The sequence below is a fragment of the Kwoniella dejecticola genome, chromosome 8 (assembly GCF_000512565.2).
Source record: "Kwoniella dejecticola CBS 10117 chromosome 8, complete sequence".
Taxonomy (NCBI): Eukaryota; Fungi; Basidiomycota; class Tremellomycetes; order Tremellales; family Cryptococcaceae; genus Kwoniella; species Kwoniella dejecticola.
Genome location: NC_089308.1, coordinates 1,728,162 through 1,751,604, shown reverse-complemented (window position 1 = coordinate 1,751,604; position 23,443 = coordinate 1,728,162). Strand labels below are relative to the sequence as shown.

The window sequence follows — 23,443 nt, the reverse complement described above, 5'->3', positions numbered from 1 at the left end:
GCAGATCTCAGGCTGGCTTACGTTTCGGTAGGGTAGAAGCCCGAATGACGTTAGCTCGATTACTCCGGGTGTGTCGCGGAAAACTAACCTCCGTGACCCGATCTCGAGGGTGTGAGCGGACCTCACATGGTCCAGCTACATATAGAGCGCGTGCTTTGTGCAGAAACGATGCTCCGCTTCTCACCATCACAAAGTTCTCAGACGTACACCATGATTGTAAAGAACCTGATATCCTGTGAACCACAAGAAGAAGCTTCAGTTCCGCTTACATTCGACGTAGTCCACCCAGCGAATCAAAAAGTCGTTTTTCAGGTCGAGCGATCTTCCACAGAGAGCTGCGCCAAGGCAGTCGAAAACTGTCAAAGAGCATTTACGTCTTGGAAGGTCAGCCCTCTTGACCACAGATGCGCCATAGTCGAAGAGGCTGCCCGCCTGATAGAAGATGAGTCATCCGGGTGGGCAGCTCGTTTGGCTGCTGCAAACATACAAGAGACATCCTCGACAAAGTGGTGGACCGAGTTCCAATTGAAAGACGTAACGGGCTTCATGAGAGAGCTTATTCAGGCCTGTAAGGAAGTCATACAGTCTCAGACTATCGCTGGGCACAACGGTGAGTGATGCACTTCACTGATCTGGATGAATTCTTGGCTCAAATCGGTCACACTGTAGCTGAGATCATCGTCGATCGCGAGCCCTTCGGCGTCTGTTTAGCGATTGCAGCATGGAATGCGGTAAGTGAGTGCCAATGTATCAAGGCAAAGAAGAACACTGATTCCAGATCAGGTCCATTTGTTGACCGCTCGTGCCATCATCACGCCATTACTGGCGGGAAACACTGTGGTATTGAAAAGTTCTGAACATACGCCTTACACTCAACGTCTTTGGGGAGAATTGCTTTATGCTGCGGGGTTACCTCCAGGATGCTTATCTGTAGTTCATGTCGCAAAAGAGGATGCATCCGACCTAGTCTCGCAGCTTCTCGCGGACAAGCGGATTCGGTGGGTTATCTTCAGTCAACGAAAGAGTCGCGGTTGAAGCTAATCACCCACCAAGACATCTTAATTTCACCGGTTCCACAGCAGTCGGATCGATCCTGGCCAGTTTGGCTGGGAAACACCTGAAACCGACCCTGATGGAGCTGGGAGGAAAAGCTCCAGTACTTCTTCTGCCTGATGCGGATCTGGTTACTGCATCGAGTCATAGTGAGATTATCAATGGAATAAGGCTCGCTACAGTACTTCTGTTGACCCCATTGCCAGTTATACTAGGGTCATTCTTGAACGCCGGTCAAATCTGTATGAGCACCGAACGAGTCTTGGTAGCCAAATCGCGATACCGAGAACTTGTAGCTGCCATACAAGAAACCTGGACAAACACCAGTGTCAGTGAAACACCAGCATTATTCAGTTCTTCTTCTGCAGAACGTGTAAAGAGCCTCATCCGAGATGCGAGGCAGAAGGGGGCATCTTCTGTGATCGGCAATGATATGGAGAGTCTCTCAGGAAGTTATGTGAGCCGCACCATCCTCGGACCAGCACAAAATGATATGGAAATCTATCGGGAGGAGACTTTCGGACCGGTATCTATCATTGTCACAATCGATGACGAGAGCAAAAGCAACGATGAGGTCATAGACGAGATGATCGAGCTTGCCAACGATACCGACTTTGGGTTGACAGCCTCGGTCTGGTCACGTAATCCTGTTAGAGCTCTTGGTGTGGCTCGGCAGCTAGAATGCGGAGCCGTCCATATTAACGCTCCAGTAAGGCTTTTGCCTTTTGCGGCGACAATGATCGCTGACTGACTTTGTTACAGACAGCAGCCGATGTGCCCAAAGTGCCTCACGGGGGCTGGAAGGCATCAGGATGGGGTAGGTTCAATGGTGTCGAAGGAATTCGGTCATTCACACAGGTAAGCAAATTGACGATGTGCTCCGAGCTGATTTGTGCAGACTCGCAGCATAGAGGTGGGCATCGGCGATCCGCACGCGCTTCCTCTACATATCTTCGATTTGTAATGCACCGAGTGGTACATAGAATCCATCATAGGATAACAACTATGTACGGGTGGGCGCATTGGTCTGTGATGCATAGGACGCATGTATCACACGGAATATCGGATGTACTATTGTAATTGCCGACGCATTCCCGAATCAGTGTTGTGCGTCCCTCTTCGCGACCGACTGCATTCATGACTGACAATGCCCATCAGCTGGGGTTCCCAGCAACAAGTATGCTACGCAAGATCACTATATAACTCACTTGCTCATTGGCGGTTTTGCCCTGTTGATGCGCCGATGGCGTGCCAGTCTAAGTTCTGATCGCGGGAGACACTTGATCATCTGCCAAGCGACCTTCCTGCGAAATACCTGCGGCAGGGTTGCTATCAGTAAAGTATAGCAGGCGAAGATGAAGAGCTCGAGCGATAAGTTGCTAAGCACAAGATTCGATACGTGTGTGTCACTTGGCTGTGAATCTCGATACCCTCAGCGAACGACTTTTGGGACAACGCAACTGTTCTCATGTCAAGGCCAACAGGCTGGGCGGATGGAGACAGCAAGCGCCCTCCTATAGGGGTATCCATTGGAACGATCTCAATGTTCAAAGCGTGTACCTTCGTAAGAACGTGAAAAGAGTGTAGATGATGCACACCAACAGATCAGGCCCTCCGACCTCGATTTTTGTCAAAAATACGGATCTGCTCGACGTTCGTTTGCCTCACCTCACCATACAGAAAGTGGAGCAAAGTAGAGCGATCTTGATCCCGTCTTATGATCCGTGGTACATACCAGAGGTTCCAAATTACCGTGACATCGGCTTGAGGAGGCTTATGCACAACCCAGCAACACTGGAGACGTGGAATCATTTCGAGATCATCTCGAGGATGTCCAAATGAATAATCCTGATGAAAATTCACAGCAGCGTCTGGACCGCCCTGTACAGCCGTGGACAATCTAATCCTGCAGAAAAAAACTGTAGTCCAGGCATATAATTCACGTGCGCCGGGATCGACTATACGTGGATCTTCGCATTGTACCAGCATGCCTTACTGCGTAGTGTGACACTTGATCGTTCGATGCGTAGCGGAGCTCTGTCAAATCCGACTCCCAGACGAACGGTTCCGTTCAGTGTGTACAATCGGGCTTCACGTAGGTATGTATGTTCATCAAAGTTGCTTCACAAGTCAATAAGCCGATACATGATCGACTCAGTGCTGATGATTCACGTCTTCGCCGCTTGCGGTAAACGAATTATCTACCAGCGGAATAGGTTATGGGGCTACCCTTTTATCTTCTCTTCCTCACGCCCGGACGGTAATGCGGGTCAGCGCGGACGTTGGAGGGGCCTTCAATAGCTCGAAGACATGGCGCAGATCGATCTCAGCATGATCAGTGAAGGCAACGAAACCTACAGCTCAGCTCAAGCTGCTGACTCTGATTTTCTCGATCCAATGTGCCTCTCTGACGTCTGGCAGAGAACTGTCCCAATAGTGCGAGATCTTGGAGTATCGTAGATGTTCGTCTTCTCGACCGCGTACAAGCACGAGGGTGTGGGAAGCAATGTCGCTCTACTCTCCGTCACGAGATCAGGATGAACGGTCCCGTCGTGAGACTACGTCTCCGTTCCTGCAGCGTACACCACCGACGAGAAGGTCAGAGCATGTATGGAACTACATATGTGGATCACCTACTCTAAAACGCATGCTGAATTCAGTCGTCGATGATACAGGTACAGCTTGACAGAAACGGGCTTGTACACATGTTCGTGAGGGTAGATCGGTACAGGAAGTCAGTCGTCGCTCTCAGATGCCTGAGCACTAGATTGTCCGGAGACTGCTGGATGGAAGCCTTGTAAGAGGGTGCGAAAGAGTGGTTTCGGGATCCCGTGACGGTCAAGCACTGACCAACGCTCATTTCACTTGGGAATTAGTGAATCAAATGGTCCGTTATCGTCGTTTATTAGATTCACTGAATGCCACCGAAGTCCAATTCGCCTGATCTGCCCGATCTTCTCCACCTCATTCAGAGACAAAACACGAACACCGCTTACAGCCTGAGTATTGATCAGAGCATGTATCTGTGATTGGAGTCTTGCTCCTATATATAAGATCGTTCGGTAGATTCGTTCTAGGTATGCTGTACTCAGATTAACGAGATATACATTTCTCGAGGGTTATCGGAAAGTATCCCTCAATGAAGGGAGGATTTATAATTGTGTGGCGTAGACTGTTTGAGAGCGACAACGATCCCCTCGGGTATACCTCAATCGCACTAGTCTTCAAAGCGGTGATTGAGAGCTCTATGCCAGCGTCTCCTTGGGTGGTATTCACATATCCTGACCTGAGTCCAGCGTGATGGCATATACATGTCATGTCATGCTGGCAGCCAGTACTTGAGCACATGCACTTCGGATCCAATCCTTTTTGTCAGTCAAGAAGTGCGAGCAGTCTATGGACGTTCTGGTAGCCTGACAAAATGGAGTATGCGAAGATTTCCACATGACGCGGCATCTCTGCCGCAACTTCTCTGCCTTTGCGGACTCAGCTCTAGCATTGTCTTCTACATAGTATGTTCCACTGAATTTCAGACCACAGGCAATTTGAGCCAACTCGCATTATTGCCTCCAACATGTAAGAGGTTGGTCCCGACAAACGTTTTCTCGTCACTGCGTGCCAAGCATTCAGCTAAAGTCCAACAAACAAGGCTTGCTTTTGTATAGATTTGGACATACCGGTCGACGGGGTCATTATGCAAGAAGAGCCCTGAGCCTTGGGTGTCTCCCGTATGCACTTCCAGCACAATCTTTCCCCCAGCTTCAATCACGCAAGCTGTAGGCCATATCTCCACAAGGAGGTCGTATCTGGTATTGGGCTCCACGGACTGAACATCTACCGATCGGTATTCCCTGTATGGCAACCACTCCCTATGTTTGGGTGACGATTCGTTGACGGCTCGCATGGATGCTCTCAGCCAACCTTTGGCCAGAGGGACAGGATCTCCCGCAGTTCCTGCGTACAGAATGAATGCTTCAGCCTTCATTTCCGAAGGGCGCAGTGGACGGCTTACCTGTGTAGAATATCTCCTTGCCGTTCGCACCGATATGTCGAAGCGTAACAAACAAGTCGAGATCAGTAGGAGCAGTACCATCGGGTCTTTCTTGCACGCTGAAGACTAGGTTGGCTGTCGGATGTCCGGCGATTTCCGTTTCCTCATCAAAGACGCATTCGAAATGCACGGGGTCTGATCTACCGAGTCCTTGCAGCTCGAAAGTTCCTTCTACGTCGTCCGCATCCTTCGACAGCTTCGCCTGGTGGGTCAAGAAGTATTGTCGATAGTCCGTACGCTCCAATGGCCACGTGGACTCGTAGCGAGACTTGAAGGTCGCTTCGGCCTCGTTGCTGTTGTATCCGGGATCACCTTTGCGGACCAGAAGGCTGACCGCTGGGACTTTGACATTTGGTCCTTCTGACCAACCTTCCGAATCTTCTCCTTTGAGCCAGCAATCAAGGACTATTGCTACTATGAGCGACAGGCACCGTGAGGGTATAATCTCTCTACTCACAGGACTTTTGTAGCTTGACATAATGCGGCAGATAGAACGGTAAATCGTGTCTACCTGAGATAAAATGAAGCCATTTGTTCTTGCTTCCTGCCTCCATGTAACCTATGACATTGCCTCGTAGATGCAAGAGTATCCCGCCGAGATTGGCAACGCTTAAGACTGGAACATCGATATCAGACAGGTTGTAGACTCGTGAGTGGTGATAGGGCTCATCGAGATATCGGTGGTTGCGATTGTCTTCGGTCTGGTCACGTCTGTTGGCCACTAGCTCTTCCTCGGTCAAGGTACCTTCAAGACAGTCGGGGCCTGCGGTCACTGTCAGCGGTACAAAGAATTCAGTCCGGCAGAGCACTCGCCAACTGGAGGACCTGTCCATGGACCTGTCACAGCGAAAGTCAGCTATAGGTCATCTCTTGCCAGGATAGCAAGTACTGACCGAATCGCCGAGAAGACCGCTTCTCCATGCCGTATTGCATGACTCTGACCTGGTTGTTCCACCAGAAGTCCACAAACCTGCTAGAGTATATGCCCCCGTGTCTGACCCGGTCTCGGTAGTAGTCGGTCATTCCTGACATGATGTCAGCGGCTTCAATAGACAGCCTTAGAGGGCATCGATCGCTCACCCTCCCATGGGATTATACAGGCCAAGCCTTTGGGCCGACGCGCGGCTACTCTCCATTGACTACCTCCATAGTATCTTTGTCCCGAACTCAGATATCAGCATTGCTCTTTTAGCAATCTTTGATCCGTTAATACTTACGATATTCCCAACAGTCCGATTTTCCCGCTGGACCATTGCTGTTCTGCCGCCCATTCAATGACCTCGGCAAAATCGCTTGACGTTTGGTCGGACATGGTGTCAAGGAAACCGTAACTGCTACCAATTCCTCTTTCGTCCACTCGTACCACGACATAGCCTTGCGCAGTCCAATATTCTGGGCTTGGTACCTCCCAAGCAGAATTCTCCGACTGATGCTCCTTTGGTACTTCGTCGAATGACGGTCCATAGTATTTGGCATATGGGACGTCCTTTCCATATGGACCATCTAGAATCGTTCCGAAGCGTCAATTACACGTCTTCAAGATGCGCGGACAGCATGACTCACAGGTCATCAAAACGGGGTACCTCCCTTCCGCCTTCGGTTTGTATACATTTGCTCTACACACCCCTTCGCCGTCCTTCAGGGGAATATCCACATTTTTTTCGAATATTAGGGTGGGTAGCTCTACGACGGTGCGTAAAGCGTTGACACTCTGAGGTCTCGGGATAGGCATTCTTGTGTGATGCGAAGTTTTCGAACAAGATTGAACCTTGAGTTCGACAAGCTTCCTTCCTGCCTTTGAGCAGTTATATAATTTCTCCGCAAACATGTACAAAGCTCAGGCAGTTAATCGATCACATCGGCTAAACCCGGGGTGACGCACGCCGCTCGTATGCTTTCCGACGGCCCAACGGATGTCAGGAATCCGGTTGATCTCGGATAGTCGCCCCGCGAGAGAGTCGATCTTTGTTGTGGGGTCCTACGCATTACTTGTGCTCTCATATAATAACACAGAATCAGAGTTCGTCTTCAGTGCATGAGAGAGTTCATCAGAGGGTTATCACTGTAGCCACAATGGTCAACGAAAGCGCAGAAAGACCGCGTCTGAACGTGATAATCGTTGGGGCGGGATTATGTGGACTCACGTGCGGCGCTGCTTTGCGGGAGTCAGCGAATGTCACTGTGAGTAGATAGTCTCCCACTTCACATATGGCTGATCATTGACAAATTCCCTGTAGATTCTGGAAAGTGCGCCAGCTCTGGGCGAGATCGGAGCTGCGGTCCATCTGGCTCCCAATGCCCATCGTATCTTGAAGGCTTTGGGTGCTGAATTGATGAAGAAAGGCGCGATGCCTTGTAAGAATGTACATGAGTGTGAGCGAGGTTTATACTGCCTGCTGGTTGGAAGCTGACTACAGCACACAGGGAACGCGAAGGACAACAGGCTCGTCATTGACGCCTCGTTCGATCCACTGGAAGAGGCTGGTTGTGAATGGGTAAGCCCATGCAAGTGTACAATCGCGATTCTCACGCTGACTTGCTCGTTCAGGCACTCTGCCATCGAGTGGACTTACAACAGGAACTCATGCGGCTGGCTACGACACCTGATGGACCTGGAACTCCCTGTCAGGTATTACTGGGTAGTCCAGTCATCGCGTGTGTGAGTAAACCTTCCCCTTCGGCTCTCTCTCGAAACGCTATCTGAGGTAGTGGTTTTGCGCAGGACCCTTCGACCGCGACTGTCACGACTCAATCTGGCAAGACGTACCAGGCAGATGTGGTCATCGGCGCCGATGGCTTGAAATCTGTCATCCGAGCGCAAGTGGTAGGGGATAAATTCCGCTCCCAGCCCTCGGGACACTCAGCATACAGAGCTTTGGTTCCTGCTCATAAAGTAGAGAGTGTAAGCAAGCTGGCCGCCATCGGGCTTCTCGATAATAGGATCACTGTCGTCAATGGAGGTGATCGGCGCATCATAGCCTACCCCACACGGGACAAAACCCTACTGAATCTCGTTTGTCCTCTGCGTACGTCGGCGACTGTGGATACGTTTCGCATAGTATCAGCGTATGCTAACGATTTCCCATAGCTGATAGTGAGCTTGCGGAGATCAGTGAGGAGAAATGGTCTGCTAGAGGAAATCCTTTGGCTCTAGTGAAGAGTTACTCCACCTTTGATCCAATGTGGCAAGACCTGTTGAGGTATGTCCGTTCAGCATCCTACCATGCTTTGCTGATGAACGGAGATACAGCCAAATTGAGGAATGCGGACTATGGCAGCTGAGAGATCAGGAACCACTGGATCAATGGGTCAATGGTCGGACTATTATCATCGGCGATGCCGCTCACAGTAGTAAGCTTCGGGCCAACCGTAATGACCTAAAGCCCGAATCTATGACTGACGGCATCGTTAGTGCTACCTCATCAGGGCCAAGGAGCCTCGCAGGCTATTGAAGATGCGGAAGCTGTGCAAGCCTACCTGTCCAATGCGGCAGCAGATGATGTGCATGAAGCGCTGGAGAAGATTTATAAGGTCAGAATCAAAAGGGCCACGTACATTCAGCAAATCTCGCGAGGATCTGGTCTCGGAAACATGCGCAAGGTGTATCGCGCGAAATTAGGTCAGGTGGAGGAGGATGATGCCCCATTGAACCCAGGTCAATACCGAGATTTCTCGTGGAACTACTTTGGAGCGCTAGATTGGGAAAAGACACATCCCGAATGGGTCATGTGAGGAAGGTGGTTGATATTGTTGTCAGATCTCATGTCCAATGGATTGCGATAGGTAAACTTTGATTCACGCCTATAGGACGGACTGGATGGAATTCTCAAGCTAATACATTCCGAATGAAAGCATATATCTTGTCGTGGCTGATATGTACACGACATACACCCATTAGACCTTGCTTCTCCTGTCTAGGCGGAATGTTGATTGTGGGTGATTCAAGTCTTTCCACTTCCAATACCAGTAGGTCACCCTCGCGCAGCCCAACGTCCATCGCAGTCTGTGTCGCGCTTTTGGTAGCTAAGATGTGTCCAGCTGTTGCCTTCTTCAACACCGGATCCCACACATTCAGCCGCCACGCCGGCTCATTGTCGAGCTCAGGCCATCTGGCAAGGATCTAGCAAACAAACGTCAGCACGCGTCATCTAATTTGCCTGTGACTGACACTTACCAATGGCTGAAGTTGGGAGATCGGCAGTTCGTCTTGTATCTGGCACCTGTAGTAGCCAAGAGGAGATCGTATGCGTATTAACATTGTGTTGTGTGTCCAATCCACTGTCCATGAATGTCGTTCTCCAAGTCCTCTAGTGGTTTTTATGACTACCTCGGTGTTTTCGGTCTAGTTTTTCGACGTTCAATGCCTAAGTGGAAAACAGATGTCCGGCAGACCGGCTCGCAAAGCGATAGAATACCGGGTATTTATGGCACCTTGATATGCCATTTTTGTCAGCAACGCGACACATGAGTCTGACCAAACAAGATGACCGATATTAGCTACATTCTCGAAGAGCTGAACAGCGCAAGAGTGGACGGCAGACTGGACAACCTGGCGTTCAAGCACAAGCAGCTGTATGCATTGTTTGGTGAGTTCGGTCAGATCGACCTCTGACATGAACTGACAATGTTCTCCAGCTGCTATACAAGATGGAGGGCCAGCTGTTGTGGGGAATGGGGACCATTCTCAGCTACTCTTGGAGCTGGAAATGACATTGCGATCGATCAGTGACGCACTTGTCAGCTTACCGAATGACCTACCGGGCAAACACACTTCAGATAATTTTCTAAAAGACGTTGATACCCGAGGCAATAGGAGAACCGGATTAGGTGTTATCATGGTCCTGGCTGATGAAGCTCGTGAGTCGGAACAGGGTGGTCTGATACTTGAGAGTCTCTGACATAATTTCCGGTGTACAGATCCCTTCGCAAGCTGGGCGATCCCGCTGAGTCAAGCGATTGCTGAAGGTAATCCATGTTTTATAGTTGTAAGTCATACTGTGAAATATGCCTTTGCCTTCTAGAACAGTTCTGACCCTCATCTTGTTCCAGACCCAAACTGGTCGGACAATGTTCGCAGAGACGTGCCTTCAAAATCTGGACCGAACAGCCTTCCAGTCCCAGCAGATCGGCAAGCAGCAGGTCGAGAAGATACTGGGAGAATCAACCTTGATTAGGGGTGTAATTGGTACAGCCGGCAGATTGCCCGATCAGGTCGTAGTGCGTTCTGCCAGTGAAGGCAGCTTTGTGCTTGTATCCCTCAAGAATGGACCAGTGCCTGTGGTGATCGATCAATCAGTGGTCACCAACGTCGTCTCGGTACAGCAGAACTATAAAGAGCGTGGTATCATCCCTACGGCTCTGTCATCTATCGCCGGACAGGTTGCAGAAGCCATACAGCTGGGAGGCGAAGAAAAGTCATCACTAGGCGCACCACGCTACGTCTTATTGCACGAAAATGTCGCGCCGCCGTTCGAGGAAGCTATCAGGACCATACTTTCCCCCGCCTGGAAGGTACAGTGTGAAGCTCTGGAAGCGGACTACGAAAAAGCGAAAAGCATCCTTGGAACCCCTAAAAGTGGAAAATCCAAGTATCTGACAATATATACCATTCGATCTATCGACGAGGCGATGGACTTCATACAGAACGAGGTACCTCTGCCTCCCGCAGCCTATCTTTTCTCCAGTCGACGATTTGGTGGCTACGTATTCACTCATATGAGCTCCGTCCCGGCGCTTGGTCTCAATGCGACCCCTAGGGAGAACCTTGCTTTAGGTCCCTACGCCGATTCTACCTTATTCGCTCTCTCTTCCCAGAAAAGTATCACGATCAGCGGATTGCAGAGAACACGTTTGTCCTCAACAATCAATGATATTGAGGGAATCAAGGCTCGACGTCTCGTCCAAGCGCCTGGCAACCGGATTGACTTTTTCGGCGGAGGTGAGTGATCAGAATCTGGGAATGTGCTGATATGCGAGCTGACCTTATCACAGGTTTCCTCTTTGCTGGCAGTCTTGCTGCTTCTGTGGTTCTCGGCAGCTTTGGCTATGGGGTCTACAAGATCGCGTGTTATACGTGGACCGCTTGGAAGTCTCGTTGAATATATGTCATGATGTCCGTGAAATCAGTATGCATCAGAGGTGAAACCAATTACTCCACTCCCTTGGATCTCTATTCGTTCTATGTTTGCATCCAGTGTTGATCATGGTCCGATGACATCACGTTTAGTATGATATTACAACCGGACGATGCGATTCTCGGGGTCAAGAGATACACTGCACAGAGACATCCGCCGGATATGAGCTCAATCGCGACCCAGCCTGAATCCCGAGCTGACTTCGATCGTTTGCCCCTACGCGGTGAGATCAGTGCTGTCTCACAAGTACAAATGGCAATACTCACTGTCATCGATCCATTCTGAGCTAACATCACTGTGGAATGTCAATTAAAATCAGCAAGCTTACGCAGATGTGGACAGCGGACGCATAATATACCATATGCAGATGCGACGTCCGCAATGCTCGTCACCTGATGGAGGGAATTTATTCGCTTGACAGCCGCGATTTGCGCATCCGTGAACCCTTTACTCCACTCTGTCAACATGACTCCAGCAGCAACGGTGTTCACGCGTATGTCGGGAGCACATGCTATGGCCAGAGATTTGGCGAGATGAATCGTAGCTGATTTAGAGACCGCTGTGACACATATTGCCGGTCAACAGGAGAATAGTCTGCGGAAACCACCAATGCTCACAGTACGCCTAGCGACTATGTTAGTGGTAGGACAGTCATCGATCCAGTCTTTGGTGATAGGGTCGCTCACCATACTACTTCCACTGGGCTTCACACCGGCCACAGATGCGGACACAATGAAGCAGCCCCGCGTTTTGCGAATCTCTTCTTGACATGCCTGCATAAGCCACAGATGGGAGAGAACGTTCGACTTATAGCACTGCAGCCAGTCGTCATCCGACACAGAATCTGATGGTTGCCAATTCAGCGGAATTTCTTGAAAGCAATCCAGAGCTCACGAAGATTGTCAAAGTCCCCAAACGAAGTCCAACCGGCGTTGGATATCACAATATCTAGACCCCCCAACTGATGAGCCGCAGCAGTTGCGAACCTCTTGATGTCCTCCTTATCGAATGCATCTCCCTGAATCAGAGCATGTCCGCTACCTTGGAGCGACGAGATGGTATCCGCGGCTCTCCTCTCGTTGGAAGCGAAGTTTATCGCGATCGTTACCCCCTGTAGAGCGAGCTGCCGAGCGACTTCTGCGCCTGCAAGTCATGCATAAGGGGATGGGTCATCAGCCATTTCACTGTGTCGACGTGAAATAGGACTGACCTATGCCAGCTGAGCCTCCCGTTATGAGAGCTTTCTTTCCTAGCAGGGATGTCATGACGCGTGTTTTACTGAGACGAACACAACAGCTGACATTAGACCCGTTTGGTTGCTTTAACCGGTTCAAGCCGGAATTGTACACGTCACTATTGGAAAACGGCTTGCCGGACGTGAAAATCCCTGAGTGAGAAACCCCTCCCGCCCCTTCCCCCCACAACACGGGTAATGCGATCACAACATGTGAGAACTCCATTCACTCCCAACACTCTTTATCTGTTCTGCATTCAACACTTACTCGTTCTTCAAGAGCATCTCATATCCGACCCCCGCCGTGACCTTTGCCGGGACACTTCGCGATGTCCGTGTTTCCGGTGAGACAATCCATGTTTGCTCGCGTCGCGTTCACCCGACTGACTGACACCCCGTCTCGGTCCCAGCCGCTACCAACATTCAGTTTCTATACTCCACCTGGCAATGCCCTCCACAAATCGAAGCCTATACAGAACTGTGAACGTGAGCATCTGTGTGACACGCCCAATTCATTCATGTATATATATTAACTCAGGCTCAGCATGTCGCAAAAGGAAAACAAAGGTATGTGTTGCCTATGCATGGGTAAATCCCAGTTGACATGCGGCAATATTCTAGTGCGATCGTCTGCAACCATGTACACAGTGCAAGAATCGGGATGAAGCTGAGAAATGTGAACAACAAGTCAAGGTGACGAGTGATCGACCTACGTAAGTCATATCATGATTACTCTTAATCAGCTGACAAATTGTAGAGGATATACCCATGTCTCTGATACGTCTATACTTGCAAATCGTCTCATACAACTCGAGATGGTCCTTTCACGTCTATTGTCTCGAGTTGATGCAGTTGCTGAGTACAAGGATCTACTCCAAGACTTCAAGGAACCTCTTCCCGTCTACAAGCGCAATACCAATGAGCGGGATGCAGATGAGAAGAGTGGAAGAACCGAGGACAATCGATCAAGTAAGCGCTCGAAGACTGCTCCTATATCCGCGATCAGCCAAGAAGAGCCGGTGATAGGAGTCGGTGCTCCTTCATCTGCGGGTGGTGCGGGTAGCTCTGGCAAAACTCCGCCGCGCCAATCAAATTTGTCAGGTCCTTTACCCTCTGCCGATTTGAGGTCTGATGGCCTAGAAGCATTGCGGCCCGCGAGCAACCAGCCTCAATCTGATTTGAACTTGAACAAACCCTCAGACATGTCAGTCTATTATACTCAAAGCGGGGGCGGTATGAACGATATGACCCAAAGTGCGCACAATATGTTATCCGTCACCGCCATGGGCCCGAAGCATAACGACACCGACTTACCAGCTTTTCTACTCGACGACAGGCCGTGGCTTGAGGTCGGAGCTGATGATACAATGTCTACCGACGTTCCTTTTCATAACGCTGAGCCGATCGCGATCCCATCCTTGGACAACCTTGCTCGCCAAGCGGTTCGTACTGAGCCAGGAAGCAAGATGCCCAGCACGCATGAGCACGATGCCGCTCTGGCTTTAGAGGGGATAGCTTTTGGACGCGAATACCACGCTTTGGGGGAGCCTATAGATCAAGGAAGTGCATGGAAGCCTGGTAACTCCTCCCAATCTTCCATCTTGGAATGAGCTCGACTGACGGTTTATTTAGGCAGCTCATCGGACGCCAGTCCAGGGTACGCGCCAACCTTCTCATCATTCGTCAGAACGAAGAAGCAGCACAACCTCGACCCGCCAAAAAAGCTGTTTACAATGGTGTCTGACCTACCAAATCTGATTGTTGGGAATTATGTGTTGAGCCAATATGTGAGTGAAGTTGCTTCAATCATCTTGAACTTCTAATCTAACTGTCTCTCCCCACATAATCTCTCGACCTCGGTGGTCTCTGTGACATCGACAGCTGAACCAGTAAGTCCGAGGCATATATCACAGAAAAGAAAAGGCATCGTTCATCATGCGTCTATCGATACAATATGGAGTATCTGCTGAGATTCGGAGTGTTTCGGCATTTCAGTGTCAATTATATGTGAGTAGAACTCGCTGTAGACACCCAGCTCATTGTTGTCCCAGGTGGCCCTGTATTCATCGACCAACTTTTGAGGATCAGTACAAAGAGCTCTGTAAACAGATGCGTTTGAATACCAAACAGTTCACGACCGATCAGCTATCAACACTGGCACTGTATGCGACATGCTTAGCGGTCGGATTCCATTTCCTGCAAGATGAAGGCTATCAAGACCTGAACATGAATGAACAGCAGGCTCTCGAGATGGGAGCAACATGTTGGAGAGTCTCCTATCAAGCTCTGGAAGCGGCCGATTGGATGCAGGTCAATGATGTTCGCAGTTGCCAGACGGTCATGTGATTATTCTTATATTGCCTTGATCTTGAACGAGATTACATATGCTGACAACGATGGTTGTTAGTATCTCTGGTCTATATCTGTCCGGCGTACGTAGGGCAAATCAGCATTGGAACCTTCTGGGCATAGCGACCAAAATTGCAATGGCACTTGGTCTGGCTCAAATCCCAGACGAAGGCAAAATCATCGCTTCGGGATCGGCAGAGAAGGTGGCACCGCGTTGGCGTAGCGCCATTCAACGGGAGGTCGGCAGGCGCGTGTGGTACTGCTTGGTGAGTGATATCGATGAGCGGCGAAAGAACTGACGTTTGTCACAGCTCGAACTCGATTGGCTGTTCGCGATGGAGCACGATTATCTGTATATCATCTCACCGGAGATCAACCAAACCTCTGAGCCAGCCAATATCGAAGACGTGGATCTCAAGGATGATGGCTTGGTCTTTTCGCGTCCTACTGCAACGCATACCGTTGGTATTCACGACAAGCAGCGAGTGGTAGCGCGCTGAATTGTTTCACTCGATAGGGAATGACACACTTTTTGCAGCGTCTGCGCATCTTATACCCTTTGCAAGGTGTAGTAACGAATGTCAAACGTGCTGGCAGAATGCATTATCGCTTCATCACTCGGTAAGCAGGTCCCCAGTTCGGGCATTATTTGAGCTGACAACCCACCTAAACAGAGCTCACGAAGAACTGCAACGAGCAATCGCAGAGCGACCTCTGTTCTATAAGCAGACTGACGGTCTAGATTCTATCACCGACGCCGTACAGCTAAATCAGATGTAAGTCTGCTTGAGAAGGACTCTAGTGCTGATTGTTTTTAGAAAACGTGAAGCGCAAGGGTTGAATGAAGCCACCGATCTGCGAACTATGCGCATACATCGTTTCTACTTCCCAGCCTCCTGCGAGAATAAGTAAGTGTTATATAACATATTGACCGTTCGATCGCTAACCTTTATCGATCAGTTGGTATTCATTGACGAAGGATACGTGTCTGGACATCACTCGTAGAACACTGAAGGATCTCTCAACCCAGACTGCACCCACAGTCACTAATCCACATCTCTGGGCTCGGATCTACTTCATCTTCACCGCGACGGTTGTGGTGATCATCTACTTGTATCATGCACCCCCTTATGAGGTTGACGAGTTCACGAAACTGGCGGAAATAGGGATAGCCTGGCTGGCGTAAGTTACCTGCTTCAGCTTCGTGGTCAGTCTCATATTGATGTCTGCTCTCTCAGGTCGACTGGGAAGAGGAGCATCGAATTAGGTGATTCATCTGAAACACTTCGGGCATTGCTGAGCATACAGCTGGATCGCCGCGTTCGCGCACGCGAAGAAGGGGGTCAAATGGGACAGCTCTTCCCGCAAGAGTGGATTAACAACGCAGGTTGGGCAGATTTCATGCCGCTTGTATGTTCAGGACGCTCTGCTGTTACATTGTCATCGCTGAATCTCTTCTCTCTAGGATTTCGATGGTCTACGCGACTCCAATGTGCCCGATGTGAACGTCCCGGTGGGCCCGGCTGTGACGGATGAACAGAATATGGCGTTCCTGCTTGATAGTCTGTTCAAGGATCTATCTAACTATGACCCCTCCTTCCCTAGTACCTGAACTGTAGCTGGTAGATTTTTACTTGTGGACGACTCGTCACTGATATGTATATCGAATATGTATGTGTTCTGATTGAACACAAATCCCCATCTTCCGGTCTCCTTCCTTGTTGCGCTGCATCCACCGCATTCCGGCTTCCTGATTTCCGGGTATCCGAAAGCTCGTGTCAATAGAAACCCTTCTGAACTGGATGTGGGCTTCATTGACTTGACATTTGCTCGCGCATCTGCTTCATCGTGATCGTCAGGCTTGATTCACAATGTCTACTCCGGAACCAGCGAGTCGATACATCACCGGACACGACCAAGAGGGTCGAGCTGTCTTCCAGTTTGAGGGGCCAATAGAGTACACCTCTATCAGGGAGAAATCGGGAAGAGACGCATTGTTTGGAGTAAGTCAATTGGGGTGCTGATGACATGCCAATGCTTACCTGAGCTTACCTCTAGGTTGCTTGGAAGAACGATGGATTTCCAGTGGATAATCAAATCGACATCGATCAAGCTGTGAAAGGAGGGCCCATACACAATGAGAAGGGGACGATAGTCAGAATCGTGGAGTTTCCTCCACAGAGTAGCTCTCCGGCTCATCGGACTGTATCTTTGGATTATGGTGAGTACCAAGATCTACGTTCTCATGAAACAGCTGAGAACGATGCCTTTCAGGTATCATGGTATCTGGAATCGTTCACCTTGAGCTCGAAGACGGAGATGAGCGGCGACTGGTTCCCGGTGACATTGCTGTTCAACGGGGAACGTGAGTCGAATTGCAGAATTCTCGCGTGTACAGCTGATTTGCTCGCCTATAAAGTGTACATACTTGGCATAATCGCACCGATGAGTACGCTCGTATGGTATTTGTACTGGTCGCCGCGAAGCCAGTAATTATCAATGGCCAGGCTCTGGGGGATAATTGGGAGTGAAAGTCCGGTGCATAAGTCAGAAATTCAGGTGGTACTGTACCCATGTAGCCAGCATCTGTAGTCTTGACAAACCCATTTGAGGATACTATGCGTTATGCAAAGGCTGTACTGTTGAAAAAGATAGGGCAATCCACGCAAAAGATCAATGGCATGTAGTATTCATACTTCATTCATATGCCCGGTCTCATCAGAACTCTATCCGCTTATTTCGACTACAATCACTGGCCCCTCTTTCAATCTGATGGTATACCTCTCGGATGTCTCCCAGCTTGAGAGCTGCGAGACCGTCGACCACTGTCCACAAAGTGGGTAGGCTCTCGAATGGATGGGAAGTGATGGTAAGCTTGGTCTCAGACAAGGGGGCTAGTGTTGTTGCGAATTTTTCGATGCTATACCAACGTGTTATTAGGTTCCGGACGGGCATGACAATTCTCGAGTTGCTTACTTTGGCTTGTTTGTACCTAATCCTGGCATATGAGTCGCATACGATGCGTCATGCTTACCAGGATCTCCAACAGCAGGAACGTATCTGTGGTGTAGGAGCCCTTGTACGGATGCTTATGGAAAATTTAGCTACGCACGTGGACACAAAGCACTCACGCATGGTATAAGGCCGGACGCCGAATCCAGGTGCTTGATCAATGGGCTTGAAAGATAGCTGGGGTATCTCAAGTCGCAGGAACTCTGTGCCAAACCAGGACTGATTTCATCTTCGTTAGTGCTCGATTGCAGTCTGGCATCCAAGTACTCACGGCAGTGTGTAGTAAATTACCGTCCACCAATTTCGCATCAGGAATCTCAGCCCATAATTTGCTGTCACGAGGTCCAGCTTAGCTTCCATCCATGCGTAAAGATTGCTCACTTACCAGAATCCTAATTCCTCACGGCCAGTTGTGATCGGATCGGTAAAACTCTCAAATAGCACCAACAAGTAAGAGGCCTTGATGGTCGGCGTGACGCGCCGACATATGACATCGTTGGCGTACACGCCCCAAGTATTATAACCTCGCCCAGCGAGCCAAGGGAGTGCTCGCAGACCCATCAACTCGAAGACGATAGTAGGTTGGGCCACATCAGGGTCGATCTCATAACCCTCTGGCAATATCGCTTGCAGTTCAGCCCTTTCGACATTCAGAACAACTCCTATGGGCAGACTGTCAGAGGAAACCCTTCTACCCCTCGTCTTCGCACCTACCGGTAAGCTGCATATATGAGTCTTCTTTCCAGTTAGGAAATGGTTTACCATTTGGAGCTTGTCTTCAGAAAAAAAGTCAAGGCGTCTCAGCTTCTTTAGCTCATGGATTCAACCATTCGACGTACCGAGGAGAAGGGGCGGGACCAAAGCCCACAGGCACGCGGTGAAATTGTTTGGTATTCTCAAACATGTCGCAAGATCGCTTCTGACTACTGCTTTCGAGGATCCGAGAGGAGAACGCACCAACACGCACCAATGTAAGAGCTTTTATGTAAGAGAGACATGCATTGAATGGATTCTGGTGGACCGGCTTTACCGACAAATTCCAACGGGTTGCTGGCATATCGGTCGTCTGATTTCCGTGGTGGATTCTTCCACACATGAAATTCCCGGACCCATTCGCGCAAGCTTTATTAAGTACAGAGCCGAAACACATGAAAATAGCGAGAAATTATAGAGCAAGAAATTCTTTTGACAGAACGTAGAACGAACAATCCGCTCACACGATGTCCAATTACAAACACCTGAAATCACCAGCACCCCCCGCACCTGCCAATGAAGGACAATCATCATCCTTAGATGTGGCAACGATTGTCCAAGGTGTTATCGAAGATGTGAGGTCGAACGGAGACTCAGCGGTCCGAAAATACTCTAAACAATTCGACAGATGGTCTCCGCCGTCTTTCAAACTGTCAGAGGAGCAGATCCATAAGATCATTGCTACTGTCCCGGAGCAGACCATAAAGGATATCAAGACGGTCCAATCCAATGTTCGGGCTTTCGCCGAAGCTCAGAAAGCCAGCATGAAGGATTTTGAGATTGAGATCCGACCAGGAATTCACCTTGGTCAGAAGAATGTCCCTATCCAGAATGTTGGCTGGTGAGTAGGCATGTCGAAACAGCTGTCGACGACGATGTAGCTAACAGCTCTGTAGTTATGTTCCCGGTGGCCGATACCCCCTACTCGCTTCGGCTCATATGACTATTCTCACCGCCAAGGTCGCTGGAGTCCCCAATGTGATAGCCTGTACACCTCCCATCGCGGGGGAGATTCCCACCGCAACTATCGCCGCGATGTACTATGCAGGAGCAGACGCCATCTATCTTCTCGGTGGTACACAAGCCATCGCAGCCATGGCCTTGGGCACGGAGACAATTCCGAAGGTTGACTTCATTTGTGGTCCCGGTAATGCATTCGTCGCGACGGCGAAAGCCAAACTATACGGGTCCATCGGTATCGATCTATTCGCCGGCCCCACCGAAGTGCTGATTGTCGCGGACGAGCATGCCTCCTCATTCACTGTTGCGGTCGATCTCCTCTCTCAAGCCGAGCATGGTCCGGATACTCCAGCGGTACTCATCACCACTTCGGAGAGACTAGCCAAAGAAGCCATCGCACACGTGGAGAAGATCCTCACTGAAACCGAAATGTCAACTTCAGCTCTGGCCGGTACCTCATGGAGGGATTACGGCGAGGTCATAGTGGTTGAAAACATCGATGAGGCATACAGTCTTGCCGATACCTTCGCTTCCGAACATGTCCAAATCCTGACTCAGAACCCCCGGGAAGCTCTGGACAAGATGAAAAATTATGGAGCTCTCTTCTTAGGCGAGCGGACTTGCGTATCGTATGGCGATAAAGTCATTGGTACAAATCATGTGCTTCCCACCAAAGGTGCTGCCCGATACACTGGGGGTCTCTGCGTCCAAAAGTTCCTAAAGACCTACACTTACCAGGAGGTCAAGTCAGATCAGGCTTCCGGTGAACTGGGTCAGCTCTGTGGACGTGCTGCTCGAGCGGAGCGATTCGAAGGTCATGCTAGAAGTGGTGACAGACGAGCACAGCTTTACCTAGGAAACAAATATAAATGGATTTACGAGTAGTCTTACCCCGTAATTATCATGACAGCAGAGGCTATGCATTTATATTACCGTTTCAACGTTTGATCAGCTCGGAGCAGTGGCTCGGAACAAGCAAAGCTCGCTCGATAAGAAGAAGTATGGTGATGTTTGTACATAAGCGGGCGCCCACCTGAACGAATTTCCGTACTTGCCCTATCTTTCATGCCATCCACCCTGACAGCACCGCTTCTAGCTAGTGTGAATGACACTAGGAGGAGATGCCAGCAAAGGTAAGTTGCTCACCGGCGCCATGCTCTCAGGAAAGCCCTGGATGGGCAGAGACGATAATCATGCGACCCGCGATATACATGAGATCGCTTTGCAAACATATGAAATTGCATCACTGCAGTGTGGAATCACGATAGCGTTCCAAGTAAATAGTGTACAGGATATAGCGCATGCTATCTTGTCGTTTCAACATCCTTCATACTCTTGAGTACTGGCGTCACACGTGGCTCATGGGGCCAATCACCAAATTGGAACTGAGACTGTACATCCAAGTCAACCATAATGCCATAATGCGGTGAACATACGATTCTGGCGTACTTACATTTCTCATGTTAATCAATTCCCAACATTCAGATCCAGCATAATTCTTTGTACCTCTGTCTTCCAACGCTCCAGCGGCTCCAGCGATGAACAAAGCAGACATAAAGTGGTCGTCTGTACCTTGCTGCAATAGAAGGGAGTGTACTTCAGTACACCTCTGAATGTCATCACAAGAAGACTACTTACAGCATCTCGGTATTGCGGATGAGACATTAACCTACTCATCCCTTTTCGCAAAGAAGGACCCGAGTTTTTGGTGACAACATCCGAGAATGCCTCCCCAAAATCGATCGCCCACTGCTCAGGGGGTCGGGTTAAAGCCATACTATCGCGATATAATACAGCTTGGGGCCAAGCATTTCGATAAAGGTTATGTACAGCTCCGCCAGATCCAAGAATCAAGCATTTTTGGTATCGTAACGGGCGTAGCGCGGCTCCCATTCGCAGGTGGAAATGCTAGTCATGCACAAGATCAGTCAATTTTCACCGATGACCGGCCGAGGGAATGCTACGACTTACTGGATCGCAACGAGCATTGTGGCTCACGACCACATGTGGTAAGGACTTGCCTCCAGGAAACATCCACTTCAAGATTATGCTACAGCAGCCGCTCAGCTACTCGACCGTCACCTTTCTGGATATACTGACAATGTATCGTGAATCTGTTCGAACTTGGGATCTATGGTAGCGTCGAAACCGGCCTTTTGTAACAACCCTTCAACGACCGGCGCAAATTCGACATCAGGATTCAGATCAAAGTCCAGATATTCTCTTGGATGAGCCCTATGAGTTCCTGTCAAGATCGCTACGACACGACAAGAAGAGCGAGATATGACGCACCACGCTACCGGTTGCTTTTCAGGCTTGGGATTACCGGAGATACGGATCGTATCATTCAGAGTCTCCCAGTCTGCGAAATGTAAAATAAGCTTTCACCCATCCGGAGAGCCGTAGATCCAACATAACTTACGAGCACCCATGATCACAATGCGTTCCACTCCTTGTTCTAAAGCTTGTCTGCCCACTTGCTCCCAGTAGGCAGCAGGTCCCGTTCTACGTACAAGCATCGCGGTGGAGCCGTGGGAGAAGAAGAAGCATGGTAGAGGCTCTGAATGACAACTTCAGTACATCAGAATGAACGCCACAGCAGAAGACGTACTTTCGTTGGCTTGGATTGCCATGTTGCGGTTAGTGTATCAGCGGCGTATCTGCATGAAGCGACTGGGACTATTCGGCGAGTGCGATGATGTTACTAGTCCCCGCGAGATTGCATTATATGCAAATTGCTCTCATTACATTATCTGATGAACTTCGGAGGTAAGGGAATTCCTGATGCGCAAGCCGGAATTGTTATTTCCGATCGTCCGGGTCACCCCAACATGTATCATACAAATGCGTAAATAGGACCATGCTCCACTCCCAACACGCACAATGCATATGCACAAATCAGTCATCATATCCCAGACTCAGAGTGAATATGTCCCAGCAAAGTACCCAAATAGTCACAGAAGGAGCGATCCCAACAGCTGCTTCGGATTTACGACTCAACCTCGTGGGTGGACAAGCAGATGATAGAACCACCGGTACCAGACGAATCGGGACCATATCCTCAGTCCCGCTGAGGGAATCTCGCGGGCTGCCATTGTCGGAGCCAGAGAATCACGATCCACCGCATTGGCCGAGGATGCGCGGGATGCCATCCTATATCCCATATGAGGCCAATATCGATTTCTCGGAACGACCATTGGGCAAGAATAACGTAGAATTTGGATTTGTGGTCTTCATGCTGTCGGGCGTTCTGATGGTTGGGGTGAGCTAGCACCGGCCGGCTTGAAGCAAGGGTTTCTGCTTGTGCTGATTCAGTTCTGATCGCTCTCTCATAGACCATCAACGGCATGTGGCGCAATACTCTGGGTAGATTCAAAGATGACATATTCCAGTACAAGATTGGAGGTCATTGGTGAAAGACATCTGACACATCGGGTCCATTGGGCGACTGGCAAAGGAGACATATTCTCTTACTTATGTGATTATGCTCCCAGACTTTCAGTATCTCAATGATCGTACAACTCTCCCGATTCTAAAAGGGTATGGTCCAGTAAATGGTGCAATAACATGAGCGGAGTCACCGTCTGTGACGAACGGGTGATCCGGCGTCAAACTCTTCGTAGAGCTGTTGCAGGCCTATCAACTCGCAAGGCAAGCTGTCCAGGCCTCAGAGTCGAGAATTGTCATTGGCTTGCCTTGTTATGATCAATGTCTTGTCTATCATATCCGGCGAAAGAGCAGCAGCTTCCTAAGAGCAGAGCGGTCGACAATGCTAATCAACGCAAGACAGCTCAAGCGACTCGCATTGTTGTCGGTGAGATGCGTACTTGCGCCAGAAACTTTGCCACAGACGTTCAAATTTGGGCTGGGCCGCACAACGAGAAGTGGTGAAGCCAT

General features: G+C 49.7%; 13 protein-coding genes across 13 annotated transcripts; 8 read left to right on the top strand and 5 right to left on the bottom strand.

Moving 5' to 3' along the window:
- Positions 1-210: 210 nt before the first annotated feature.
- On the top strand, positions 211-2,017 carry I303_106934 (uncharacterized protein; the record flags this gene model as incomplete). The annotated part of the gene is made up of 7 exons (XM_065969475.1): positions 211-610; positions 670-731; positions 784-998; positions 1,054-1,202; positions 1,260-1,762; positions 1,816-1,898; positions 1,960-2,017. The coding sequence occupies 7 exons, from the start codon at positions 211-213 to the stop codon at positions 2,015-2,017; spliced, it is 1,470 nt and encodes a 489-aa protein (XP_065825547.1).
- A 2,565-nt stretch (positions 2,018-4,582) lies between these two features.
- Positions 4,583-6,836, bottom strand: I303_106933 (uncharacterized protein; the record flags this gene model as incomplete). Its single annotated transcript, XM_065969474.1, has 9 exons — positions 4,583-4,664; positions 4,731-5,007; positions 5,066-5,518; positions 5,562-5,867; positions 5,918-5,941; positions 5,998-6,129; positions 6,185-6,258; positions 6,322-6,607; positions 6,668-6,836. The coding sequence occupies 9 exons, from the start codon at positions 6,834-6,836 to the stop codon at positions 4,583-4,585; spliced, it is 1,803 nt and encodes a 600-aa protein (XP_065825546.1).
- A 341-nt stretch (positions 6,837-7,177) lies between these two features.
- Positions 7,178-8,836, top strand: I303_106932 (uncharacterized protein; the record flags this gene model as incomplete). Its single annotated transcript, XM_018411688.1, has 8 exons — positions 7,178-7,285; positions 7,342-7,477; positions 7,529-7,599; positions 7,653-7,763; positions 7,827-8,130; positions 8,193-8,304; positions 8,355-8,455; positions 8,517-8,836. The coding sequence occupies 8 exons, from the start codon at positions 7,178-7,180 to the stop codon at positions 8,834-8,836; spliced, it is 1,263 nt and encodes a 420-aa protein (XP_018258889.1).
- Positions 8,837-8,930: 94 nt separating this feature from the next.
- On the bottom strand, positions 8,931-9,362 carry I303_106931 (uncharacterized protein; the record flags this gene model as incomplete). Its single annotated transcript, XM_018411689.1, has 2 exons — positions 8,931-9,224; positions 9,279-9,362. 2 exons carry the CDS (start codon positions 9,360-9,362, stop codon positions 8,931-8,933), a joined length of 378 nt encoding a protein of 125 aa, XP_018258890.1.
- A 225-nt stretch (positions 9,363-9,587) lies between these two features.
- On the top strand, positions 9,588-11,202 carry I303_106930 (uncharacterized protein; the record flags this gene model as incomplete). Its single annotated transcript, XM_018411690.1, has 5 exons — positions 9,588-9,690; positions 9,740-9,961; positions 10,022-10,089; positions 10,154-11,042; positions 11,096-11,202. 5 exons carry the CDS (start codon positions 9,588-9,590, stop codon positions 11,200-11,202), a joined length of 1,389 nt encoding a protein of 462 aa, XP_018258891.1.
- Positions 11,203-11,406: 204 nt separating this feature from the next.
- On the bottom strand, positions 11,407-12,503 carry I303_106929 (uncharacterized protein; the record flags this gene model as incomplete). Its single annotated transcript, XM_018411691.1, has 7 exons — positions 11,407-11,454; positions 11,505-11,533; positions 11,597-11,797; positions 11,856-11,862; positions 11,925-12,082; positions 12,133-12,381; positions 12,449-12,503. 7 exons carry the CDS (start codon positions 12,501-12,503, stop codon positions 11,407-11,409), a joined length of 747 nt encoding a protein of 248 aa, XP_018258892.1.
- Positions 12,504-12,801: 298 nt separating this feature from the next.
- I303_106928 (uncharacterized protein) lies at positions 12,802-14,082 on the top strand (the record flags this gene model as incomplete). The annotated part of the gene is made up of 5 exons (XM_018411692.2): positions 12,802-12,816; positions 12,883-12,958; positions 13,017-13,039; positions 13,094-13,185; positions 13,230-14,082. The coding sequence occupies 5 exons, from the start codon at positions 12,802-12,804 to the stop codon at positions 14,080-14,082; spliced, it is 1,059 nt and encodes a 352-aa protein (XP_018258893.2).
- A 344-nt stretch (positions 14,083-14,426) lies between these two features.
- Positions 14,427-16,433, top strand: I303_106927 (uncharacterized protein; the record flags this gene model as incomplete). Its single annotated transcript, XM_018411693.1, has 10 exons — positions 14,427-14,479; positions 14,524-14,814; positions 14,880-15,087; positions 15,133-15,282; positions 15,339-15,442; positions 15,496-15,597; positions 15,640-15,729; positions 15,782-16,003; positions 16,060-16,231; positions 16,287-16,433. The coding sequence occupies 10 exons, from the start codon at positions 14,427-14,429 to the stop codon at positions 16,431-16,433; spliced, it is 1,539 nt and encodes a 512-aa protein (XP_018258894.1).
- A 259-nt stretch (positions 16,434-16,692) lies between these two features.
- On the top strand, positions 16,693-17,352 carry I303_106926 (uncharacterized protein; the record flags this gene model as incomplete). The annotated part of the gene is made up of 4 exons (XM_018411694.1): positions 16,693-16,824; positions 16,880-17,042; positions 17,096-17,186; positions 17,241-17,352. 4 exons carry the CDS (start codon positions 16,693-16,695, stop codon positions 17,350-17,352), a joined length of 498 nt encoding a protein of 165 aa, XP_018258895.1.
- Positions 17,353-17,539: 187 nt separating this feature from the next.
- On the bottom strand, positions 17,540-18,737 carry I303_106925 (uncharacterized protein; the record flags this gene model as incomplete). The annotated part of the gene is made up of 7 exons (XM_018411695.1): positions 17,540-17,741; positions 17,798-17,909; positions 17,953-18,052; positions 18,105-18,165; positions 18,219-18,495; positions 18,548-18,609; positions 18,673-18,737. 7 exons carry the CDS (start codon positions 18,735-18,737, stop codon positions 17,540-17,542), a joined length of 879 nt encoding a protein of 292 aa, XP_018258896.1.
- Positions 18,738-19,053: 316 nt separating this feature from the next.
- On the top strand, positions 19,054-20,431 carry I303_106924 (histidinol dehydrogenase; the record flags this gene model as incomplete). Its single annotated transcript, XM_018411696.1, has 2 exons — positions 19,054-19,427; positions 19,483-20,431. 2 exons carry the CDS (start codon positions 19,054-19,056, stop codon positions 20,429-20,431), a joined length of 1,323 nt encoding a protein of 440 aa, XP_018258897.1.
- A 419-nt stretch (positions 20,432-20,850) lies between these two features.
- Positions 20,851-22,179, bottom strand: I303_106923 (uncharacterized protein; the record flags this gene model as incomplete). The annotated part of the gene is made up of 8 exons (XM_018411697.1): positions 20,851-20,937; positions 21,000-21,122; positions 21,185-21,454; positions 21,518-21,596; positions 21,647-21,781; positions 21,839-21,908; positions 21,969-22,106; positions 22,158-22,179. 8 exons carry the CDS (start codon positions 22,177-22,179, stop codon positions 20,851-20,853), a joined length of 924 nt encoding a protein of 307 aa, XP_018258898.1.
- Positions 22,180-22,475: 296 nt separating this feature from the next.
- On the top strand, positions 22,476-22,962 carry I303_106922 (uncharacterized protein; the record flags this gene model as incomplete). The annotated part of the gene is made up of 2 exons (XM_018411698.1): positions 22,476-22,808; positions 22,882-22,962. The coding sequence occupies 2 exons, from the start codon at positions 22,476-22,478 to the stop codon at positions 22,960-22,962; spliced, it is 414 nt and encodes a 137-aa protein (XP_018258899.1).
- Between the last annotated feature and the right edge of the window lie 481 nt (positions 22,963-23,443).